Source organism: Hyperolius riggenbachi, chromosome 6, assembly GCF_040937935.1.
Source record: "Hyperolius riggenbachi isolate aHypRig1 chromosome 6, aHypRig1.pri, whole genome shotgun sequence".
Taxonomy (NCBI): Eukaryota; Metazoa; Chordata; class Amphibia; order Anura; family Hyperoliidae; genus Hyperolius; species Hyperolius riggenbachi.
In genome coordinates, this window is record NC_090651.1 from 326,705,981 (window position 1) to 326,717,148 (window position 11,168).

The 11,168-nt window shown below is 43.1% G+C and overlaps 1 protein-coding gene across 3 annotated transcripts in view; it reads left to right on the top strand.

Moving 5' to 3' along the window:
- LOC137521753 (carcinoembryonic antigen-related cell adhesion molecule 8-like) overlaps positions 1 to 10,098 on the top strand; it is a 140,857-nt gene extending 130,759 nt beyond the window's left edge. For all 3 annotated transcript variants that reach the window (XM_068241432.1, XM_068241433.1, XM_068241434.1), the window contains 4 exons: positions 1,855 to 1,917; positions 4,369 to 4,437; positions 7,511 to 7,573; positions 8,741 to 10,098. In XM_068241432.1, the coding sequence (XP_068097533.1) occupies positions 1,855 to 1,917; positions 4,369 to 4,437; positions 7,511 to 7,573; positions 8,741 to 8,830 (285 nt within the window). In that variant the 3' untranslated portion in view covers positions 8,831 to 10,098. The remainder of the gene's footprint in view (positions 1 to 1,854; positions 1,918 to 4,368; positions 4,438 to 7,510; positions 7,574 to 8,740) is intronic.
- Positions 10,099 to 11,168: the final 1,070 nt, after the last annotated feature.

Sequence of the window (11,168 nt, forward strand, 5' to 3'; positions counted from 1 at the left end):
GTCTCACCTGTGCTGGCGGGCAGGTGTGATGCTACACTGCCAAAGACAATGAAGGGGCCTCCTGGAGCACAGTTAAGTTGGAGTTAATTGGTAGGGAGGTCAGCAGCCGGTTTAGGGACCCAAGAGGGAAATTTGGCTGCAACACAGGGCCCCTAATGCCACTTTTTGGTCTGGGGCTGTCTATTGGGGGCCTCCGGGCTAATTTTGACCTGGGGCCCCATTGTTACTAGAACCAGCCCTGTTCACCAGCCTAACCAGTGGTCTGCTAAATGAATAAGGCCAATGAGATGCTACTAGTTCCAGCTTGCATGCACATGTAATGCACATTTTATGCAGTTTGGCATTAAAGGAAAGGTTCAGGGAGGGTGGAGAAAAAATAAAAATCAATTTCCACTTACCTGGGGCTTCCTCCAGCCCGTGGCAGGCAGGAGGTGCCCTCGCCGCCGCTCCGCAGGCTCCCGGTGGTCTCCGGTGGCCGACCCGACCTGGCCAGGCCGGCTGCCAGGTCGGGCTCTTCTGCGCTCCAAGTCCTGGTACTTCTGCGTCCCACGCCGGCGCTCTGACGTCATCGGACGTCCGCCAGGCTGTACTGCGCATGCGCAGAGCTACTGCGCATGCGCACTAGAGCCCGGAGGACGTCCGATGACGTCAGGGCGCCGGCGTGGGACGCAGAAGTACCAGGACTTGGAGCGCAGAAGAGCCCGACCTGGCAGCCGGCCTGGCCAGGTCGGGTCGGCCACCGGAGACCACCGGGAGCCTGCGGAGCGGCGGCGAGGGCACCTCCTGCCTGCCACGGGCTGGAGGAAGCCCCAGGTAAGTGGAAATTGATTTTTATTTTTTCTCCACTCTCCCTGAACCTTCCCTTTAAGCCAGTCAGAATCTACAGGAAGTGCATTTGATTGGCCCAGTTTCAAACAGCATACAATTGACATTAGGTGTGCATGCAAGCTGGGACTATTTGATCTCACCATACATCTCTACTTCCCATTGAATTGGAAAGAAGTACCTTCGACTCTTGGTGGTTCATCTATGCACTCTCCACTGTGGCTTCAGCTCTCATTTATTTCTTATTGAATAACTCCTTTGCATTCATCGAAAGTAGTACCTTTTAGACGTGTTACCATGAAAATGTGGTGCTTTAACCCTTTCCAATTCAATTTCGTAATCACCCATGTCCCTTCCAGCATGGAACTTGCGGTGGCAGTGGTGATCCGGAAGGTCTGTACCTCCTTGCTCTAGAGCAAGGAGGCGACCCAGCTTTGGGGGAGGAGCAGCATGAGTAGCTCTCATGCTGTAGCTCACTTGCACATATACTAGCTTAATTTTGTTACTGTGTACGGTGTTGGTGAGGATAACTTTGAACCACATAGGAGGACAGCCTGCCAGATTAGATCTGGCAATGGTACCCCTAGTAATAGCCCAAAATGCACCCATGTAATATTTATATTATCTATCAATGTGGAGGAGTATGGGGTCAGCCACAATCATAGTGTCGGACTCAGTTTGATTTGAAGGGGCTGATGCTGTGCTGGATTTTATCCGACAACAGCGCCATCTAGCGACAGCCAGTTTTCCTATGTCATATTATGTCCAACTTTGGACCTATGGAGGAAATGGCAAATGTCGGACATATGCTTCCATAGCCAGAGTCCTCTTAACCGAGTCTACCTTCAAAATCTCTACCTTTACTGTATGTAAGGATGTGTGCATTACCTTGTGTTTTGTAGTTTGTAATGAGGAAGAAAGAGGACTATGCATTTTAGTAGAAGTTTGGGTTTCTAGTTTAGTAGTAGTGAAATTGAGTTAATTATGTTTTTTTCCAACGTTAAATAAATAATGTATTTGTCTTTGAAGGAAGCACCTGAGCTGCAGTATGCCGATATCAACTTCAGAACAAACATGGGAAGGCAGAAACAGGTGAGCCAAACGTTATAGTCTGGTCCAGCTTCCCATCAGTGATGATGAGTAGAGAAGATTAGATCAGTGAGTGTGCTCATTTTTTCAGCCGGGCCAATCAAATTGAATTGCTGTAATTTTATTGGCTGTTGGCCATGTACAGGCGGCCTTCCCTTGAAGTCAGATCTCATACTCAATATGTTGTGGTCCTCTGCCGTCGGGTAACACCACCGCGTGCCAGCGCTTGACATGTGTGGTGTTACTACTGCTGCAATTCAGTTGCATTTAAATCGCACCAAATTGCACTCGGCAAGTGCGCAGTTCAGCCTTCCATCTCAAAGTGGCTTAAACAAGAGGGTTTGTTTTAAATGGTTAACTAAACTATGCTTGACCTATATATTCTCCTGACTCAAAGGTAGTTTAGTACCCTAAACCCAAACCCCAAAATTAGAAACCATAGTTAGGCTTAGCCGCGTTAGGATTATGGAAGTTAGGGTCAACAGAATAAAGTAAGGAAAAACAATACTAGCAGCATTAAAATCTAGAGAATTAAAGGCAGCCTTATGTGAGGGGGATGTGGAAGCTGCCATATTTTATTTTTTTTTAAACAGTGCACATTGCTTGGCTGTCCTCTGCCCATAATACTTCTAGCCATGGACCCTGAACAAGCATGCAGATCAGATGTTTCAGGTGTGTGATTCAAACACTACTGAAGCCATATAGATCAGCAGGACTGACAAGCAACTGGTATGGTTTTAAAAGGAAAGTAATATGGCAACCTCCATACACCTTTCACTTTAGGTTCACTTTAAGGGCAGGAAAATCAGGGTTAGCAGAGTTGCAGTCAGAGGAAATAGAGTTACAATAAGGAATATTATGGCCAGGAAAATAAGGGTTAGGTGAACTGATGCATTGGCCAAAGCAGTGAAAGAGGCACTTTAGCCCCCTTGTTATTTCATAATTGCATTGTCCACTGTTTTCTAAAATAGAAGATCAAACCCCATTCAAACTTTAGCTGTATCTCAAGCTTTGCCCATTTAAAATATTTTTTTTATAACTGTTTCACTTATGTGATTGGGTCTACTTGGAAGGCCACGAAAGTACTCAAGTCTCCAAGTAGTGCGTGTTCAATACGGAGACGCTCATCTTCGGAAGTACTTTACCCAAAGATGCTGCTGGTGGGAGATTTGAACGGGGGCTCCATGATGGAATGAGGATACAGGAAGGCTCTAAGGCTCAACACACACCATACAATCTTGGTTGCTCAATCTTACCACTTTCATGTAGTATAAGAGCTTATCCAATCAATCATTCAAGGTATTTTCAATTTGTTGGCCCTTATACTACATAGATTTGGTAAATCTGTACAACCAAGATTGTATGGTGTGTGTTGAGCTTAAGGGATCCAGTGCCTTCCCTCCTCTTAGGTATCTATTTTTTTTAGGAGGTTACAGTGGACCTTTAATCACTTAGCGGTAAGCCACCGCATTACAACTTCCTGCTGTAGCCTCTTAATGGCTTCAAGGTGTTTTAATGCGTTGCTCACGGCTGCCCACTGCTCGTACCCGTCAGAACATGGAGATCCACGATTGGGAAAGGGGAACAAATGTTCCTTTAACCAATTGCAATGTCTGGAATGAATGGACATGACCCTGATCAGGGGTCGTGTCCATTCATGATACAGAAAGTAGTAAAATATGCACAATTTTTTAAAAAGTGAACACTTCCTGTAAACCAGGATAGTGTTTGCAGCGCCATCTAGTGGCTAGAAAGTAAAAATACACACACACACACAATACTTTTATTTAATTTATAATAATTACTATAATTAATCCCTTCCACTTCCAAAGCATCCTCCCCCCCACATGCCCCAAACACTTTAAGGGCAGGAAAATCAGGGTTAGCAGAGTTGCAGTCAGAGGAAATAGAGTTACAATAAGGAATATTAGGGCCAGGAAAATAAGGGTTAGGTAAACTGATGCATTGGCCAAAGCAGTGAGCGAGACACTTTAGCCCCCTTGTTAGTTCATAATAGCATTGTCCACTCTTTTCTAAAATAGAAGATCAAACCCCATTCAAACTTTAGCTGTATCTCAAGCTTTGCCCGTTTAAAATATATATTTTTTATAACTGTTCCACGTGATTTGGTAAAAATAACCTTTGCAACCTTTTACCAAAAAAACTAAGGGCTGGTTCACACTACCAGATTTAAAAAACAACTACTAATGTAATGCTGATTGTTATACAGACATCTTATCATGTGATGACCTCAAGCACCAGTATAACATGTGACCTACAGTATGCAAATCATGTGATGTGTGCATGATCTGCTTTATAGTGGACTGACAGAGCTTGCAAGAGAACAGTAGTGGGCCATAAGTGGAGCTTGCACTTTTTGGGCGACGGGTGGGCTTCTGGTTGAAAATGAGTGAAATTAAGTTTTTTTTAAACAATATATATTTGCCATTGAAGGAACAGGAACAACCTGAGCTGCAGTATGCCGAAGTCAACATCAGCAAAAACATGGGGAAGAACAAACAGGTGAGCCATTTTGACAAATGTTAGAATCTGGACCTACCTGCCATCAATGATGGTGAGCACAGATGGTCAATAAGATGCTAATTTTTATGAGTTCTATTCAAATTTAACAGACTGTAACTACCAACAACAAAGAAAAAAAGTTAAAAAGTCATCGAAGAGGAGGGAAGACTCTAAATCCCTTAGATCCTTTCTGGTCTTTTCTGCGTCCCACTTTTCTACCGCTGTCCCCCCCCCCCCCCCCCCCATTCCAGCCTCCTACTTTAATGTTGAAGAGGCTTTTAAGTCTACTTGGAAGGCCACGAAAGTACTGAAGTCTCCAAGTAGTGCGTGCTCAATACGGAGACGCTCATCTTCGGAAGTACTTTACCCAAAGATGCTGCTGGTGGGAGATTTGAACGGGGGCTCCGTGATGGAATGAGGATACAGGAAGGCTCTAAGGCTCAACACACACCATCTTGGGTGTTTAATCTTACCACTTTCATGTAGTATAAGAGCTTATCCAATCAATCATTCAAGGTATTTTCAATCGGTTGGCCCTTATACTACATAGATTTGGTAAATCTGTACATCCAAGATTGTATGGTGTGTGTTGATCCAGTGCCTTCCCTCCTCCTAGGTATCTATTTTTTTTAGGAGGTTACAGTGGGCCTTTAATCACTTAGTGGCAAGCCACGGCATTACAACTTCCTGCTGTAGCCTCTTAACGGCTCCAGGATGTTTTAATGCATTGCTCGCGCCTGCCCACTGCTCGTACCCGTCGGAACATGGAGATCCAGGATTGGGCAAGGGGAACAAATGTTCCTTTAACCAATTGGAATGAATGGACATGTCGTTTCCATTCATGATACAGAAAGTAGTAAAATATGCACAATTTAAAAAAAAAAAGTGAACTCTTCCTGTAAACCAGGATAGTGTTTGCAGCGCCATCTAGTGGCTAGAAAGTAAAAATACACACACAATACTTTTATCTAATTTTTAAAAATTACTAAAATGAATCCCTTCCACTTTCAAAGATTAAACCCCCCCCCCACGTCCCTCAAACACATGAATAAAAAAAAAACAGTTAAACAATACATAAATACTTGCCTCAGGGACTTTTTTTCTATGTAGGTCATGAGTGTATATTACTGTTATTTTATTATGTAATTATGGAATGGACAAGCCCTATCCCATAGAGCCATATCAACCCATCAACCCCTGCCATGTACTGAGGGGGTTCCAAAAGTCTGACACAGGCTGTCTACATGTGAGGTTGATGTGGCGCTTTAAAATTTAAACCTATAGGCGTGCTATATACCAGCGGTTCTGGATGCAAGCCTGGCTACGGGGGCATAAAGAGATAATTTGCCTATTAAGTAGCGGTGCATTGTGAGTAACCACAGATGTTCACTTAAAGCTGAATTATTGCAAGTACTCTCTGTTTTAAGGAGGCAAATCACACCAAAAAAACCAGAAAAATTACACCTATATTTCCAAATAAATTATTGTCACCATACATTGTGATAGGGACATTTAAATGGTGTAATAACCAGGACAAATGGGCAAATTCAGTATGTGGGCTTTAATTATAGTAGCATGTTTTATTTTAAAACGATAATGGCTGAAAACTTAGAAATAAGGTTGTTTTTATTTACATTTGTTTTATTTATTTATTTTTATTTATTTATATCAGTGCTGGGCCGAAATTACGCATGAGCGTAATTACGCATCGTAATTCAATGTAAATTTACGCGTAAGCCCTACGCGTAAATTACGGTCTTACGCGTAATTATTTACGCGTAAGCAGTAGAGTGGTATCGTAATTACACTCTCTACCGTAATTGCTAGGTATGCGTAATTTTACGAACACTTACGCGTAATTTTACGCGTAATTACTAACGTAAAAACTCCCCTTTTCTAAGAGTAGCCAATCAGTCAACATCCTAAGCAACCAATAGTATCTTCTCCCGCCCTTCAGTATAAGCGTACGTTTTGACGCATACGAATGATATGTACGCAATAACTGTCACATTGACGGCTATTGCGTACATATCGGCCGTATGCGTAAAAAAATACGCATTAATGGGTATTACAGCACTACGCGTAACATTGTAGTGTAAGCGCCTACATTACGGTATCCTTACGCGTAACTGCGTAAGTTTACGCGTAATTACAGTGATGTACCGTAGATTATTTTCTACGCCGTAACCGTAATTGCGTAATGCGTAATAGCGTAAAATTACGCGTAATGATCCGTAAGCGTAGATTTTTCCATTACGACCAGCACTGATTTATATAGTGCCGACATATTACGCAGCGATGTACAGAGTGTATATTGTCTTGTCACTAACTGTCCATCAGAGGAGCTCACAATCTAGTCCCTAGCATAGTCATATGTCTGTGTGTATCGTGTAGTGCATGTATCATAGTCTAGGGCCAATTTAGGGGAAGCCAATTGCCTCATTTATATGTTTATGGGATGTTGGAGGAAACCGGAGTGCCCGGAGGAAACCCACACAGATACGGGGAGAACATACACACGCCTTGCAGTTGTTGAACTGGCTGGGATTCGAACCAGGGACTAAGCACTGCAACGCGAAAGCGCTAACCACTACGCCACTGTGTTTTGTATTATTCCAGTTAAAATGCATTTATAATAAAATAATTCTTAGAAAAATGTACTACCTAAAGAAAGCGTAATTGGTGGCGAAAAAAAACTAGGTATAGATAATTTTGTTGTGATAAGTAGTAAGTTATTGGTGAATAAAAGGGAGGAGCACTGACATGTGAACATTGCTCCAGTCAGTTAAGGTAAAAACCCCTTGGGGGTGAAGTGGTTAATACAAAGCGCATACAACTTTGAATTCATGATAATCACATGCAGCTATTGGCTTAATTCCAAGCTGCATGCAATTTGCATAACATTTTCTTGCAAGCTGGAAAATGTTGCATCCCTTTGACCATGTCTCCGATGGTGAGCAAATTTGACTAATTTTAAAAATGTAACAAAAATGTTAAATTTGCTAATATGCATAAATACAGATTGAGATTTTTTTTTCTTTTGAGTTAAAATAAAATGTATTTGTCATTGAAGGAAGCACCTGAGCTGCAGTATGCCGATATCGACTTCAGCAAAAACATGGGGAAAAAGAAGCAGGTGAGCCAAAGTATTATTATTATTGTATTTATAAAGCGCCAACATATTACACAGCGCTGCACAATAGATAAATGGTTTAAGGTTACAAGGTAGAACATACAAGGAGTTCACAAATAAACAACATCATGCAAATGATTTAAAAACAGTAGTTTAGTGTCTTTTTAGTAGAGTCTGCTGTAGTCCACAAGAGAGGTGACAGACAGTAAGATTGCATAATCAAGCTGGAAACACTAGGGGGAGGGTCCTGCCAGAGGCTTACAATCTAAAGGGTGGGGAAGGAGACAATAGGTGTGTCTGTTGAGAGGGTGCCCAGCAGAACATATTATGGTACTGATGCGGGGAGGGGTTAGGCAAGCATGAAAAGGTAAGTCTTGAGGGCTCATTTAAAGGTGAGGGTGAGTCTGATGGCTGGTGGGAGCGAATTCAAGAGAGTGGGAGCAGCCCAAGTAAAGTCCTGCAATCGTGCATGGGAGTGAGATATGCGCGGTGTGGACAGGTGCAGGCCATTGGAGGATCTAGACCTGCCTCTGCTCTGACCAGTGATGATGAGTAGAGAAGGGCAATGGGGGTGTTGATATCCCTACTTGAATGCTGATGCTACTTGGATAGTTTGGAATTAGGCCAGGCAAGTTACCAAAACTAGGACCGAGAGAATGATAGTTAGGAGAGTTAAGGTTAGGGTGAACATCATTATCTGGGGTTAGCAGAATTAAGATTAGGAGAATAAGCCTGGTACACTCATTCAATTTTGATTGGCCCATTGGCCTCTTCCATGTAGTATGAGAGCTTCCCTGCATCTATGAATAACACGAACCTCCCCCCTGCCTATGCCTAACACTAAACTCCCCCATCTTTGCCCAACACTAGTATCACTACTCAAACCTAACACAGCCATCTCCACTATAGTTCCACTGCTAAACTGCATGTTGCTATTTTTCTCTGGGGCTTCCTTCGTTTGCGATAAACACGCCACAATCGCTGTAGTGAAAGTCATTCTCCATAGGATTACTTGATAGCTGGCGATCAGCAAAGTGCAGATCGGGGGCAAACAGCACCCTAGTGTGACAGAGGCTGAACGGCTGATTTTAGATTAACTGCTGTTGTTCTCAAAAGTTCTATTGTCCATTTCTGACCTGTTTTATTTACCAGTATCTGTATTTATTTCAGCCCTCTCCAGATTCACCATACGCAAACAGCGGCGCTCCGCAGCAGCCTCCTCCGGACGCTGTCGTGTACTCAGAACTAAGGAGAAATTGAGCTCAACTTCCTCTGCTGGAAATGACGGCCGGTTTATTTGTACGATCACGTTGCTGTCACTCATCTCTCACTTCATAGGGATTTGGAGTGATATATCACCTTCCTGCCAACTCTTGTCAGATATGCAGAGAGTTCAATAGGTACTTACAGGAAGTGACTTTGTGCTTACACAGGACATAAACTCCTTTCATGAGTCAATCCATGTCTGTAGGTCACATAGGAGTGTAAATCACGCAACGGATGACAGGATGATGGGACCTGGATGTCTCTGCAGATAACAGATGTGAATAATCAGTATTGTGACCTTTTTCAGGTCTACCTTTGTAAATGTATTAATTCATGTTGATAATGTATAATGTAGTTGGTACATGCATTTTTTTTCTAACGCAAACCTTCATTTTCTACCTTGGCACTAGGGATGGGGAAGGAGATACTAGATAATTTATTCCGATCTTGAAGTGAACCCGAGGTGAAAATAAACTGATGAGATAAACAATTGTATTTATCCTCCTACTCCTAAAAATGACTTTTTAAAGCATCTCATGGTTTTATTTTATATTTAAACATTTGTAAAGTAGAATGAATGCTTTTGTTGCCTCTGCAGTGGCAGCCTATTAAGTGTCCCAGAGTTAAAATACACAAAATATTGACATTTTCTATCTCCCTCTGCTCTCAGAAGTTGTATTCTGCCAGGATTTTTTTTATGGTTGTAATATGCTAATCAGTGATGTTTCCTATAATACCGACAAGGTACCGACAAGACAGAAGTTGTCACCTCCAAAAATTAACTCTTTCAGGCAGCAAAACACAACAAGTAAAACAGCCTGGTTATTATGTTTTGCACTGTACATACACGTTTATCTCATCATGTCTCATGTCACCTTGGGTACACTTTAACTGAATATAACTTGATTAAAATTGTTTACTTGCAGTGAGGAAATACAAGAGGGGAAAGGAGACCCAAATATAGTGTAGTATGTGTGGACTACAATAAGTGTATTAATTCAAGGTAGAGTAATACTCACAAACCAGGGTTACCTCAAAGGCAATCGCTGTAATCGCAGGTAAGGAGAAGAAACCTGACCCCACTGCGGTTAAGAAGTCGCTGTCTGTAGCAGCAGGATATGAGGTGACACCCCTCCACCAAGAGTGGACGAAAACAGTACAATGGTAGTAGGAGGCACCCTGAAGAAGCAGGTGGGACCTGCAAAACACGTTGCAAGGAGGAGTTTTTTTTGTCATAATAAAGCTGTGTTTTTGGAAAGAGACCACTTGTGTCTTCAACTGGGAGGAAAGTCCACCACTACCTCCCCTTTTAAACTGATTTTAATAGATTTTATTCCATCTTTGCGCCTCTGTTTTATCTACTTTTTTCAATATTAATTTATAAATGAAGTGGTCAGAGTTTGCCCAGTGTAAGAAATTTCCTCACCTTGGTTTACATTCTAATCTTAAAGCCGATTGCTCACCTAATACTGCGGCATTGCAGGAATCAGCCATCATATGACCATATGAGTCATATGCATAGCACCGCTGTCGGCTAGTGACATACAGGAAGTATGCCGCTGGATATTCTGGATATTCCTGTTGGTCCACACATGCACGCCGCGTCACACCACCCTCCCGCTGTGCACACTTGGGGCTCGATTCACTAAAGTGTGATAACTGCTATCACAGCAGTTATCACGCGAGCTGCAACAAGTAAATGTTTGCGTGTGAATAGCGTTACTTCCCAGGATAAGCAAAGGTTTGCGTGCGATCACGTGCACTTTTCACGTGAAACGTGCACGTGATCACGCACAAACCTTCGCTTATCACGCTAAGTAACGCTGTTCGGGCGCAAACCTTTGCGCGTGGCAGCTTGCATGATAACTGCTGTGATAGCAGTTATCACACTTTAGTGAATCAAGCCCTTACTGCGTTTCCCATTGACTTGCATTGCTGCGTAATCCGTGCGGTAGGCATGTATCATGCGGTAACGCGCTACAAACTTTGCATGCAGTGACTCTGATACTTGTGTCGCACAACATCACATTGTGTGAACTGTGCAAGTCTCCATAGACTTACATGACCCTTGCTGTGGGGATGCGGCAGGGAAGCATAAAATGGGGCGATGCTGCGTGTAAGTGTGCAAGGGACCGCCATCACTTCACACAAGGCTAATCACAATCAGTGGTTAAAGGGAAGGTCTGCGCAGAATATAAAAAAACCAAACTGCACTCATCTGGGGCTTCTTCCAGCTCCTGTCAGCCGATCAGTGCCCTCTCCGCAGCTCTTCTCCCTCCCGGCGTCCATCGGTGAAGAAGGCGACCTCGCCAGGTCGGCTTCCGGGTCGGCG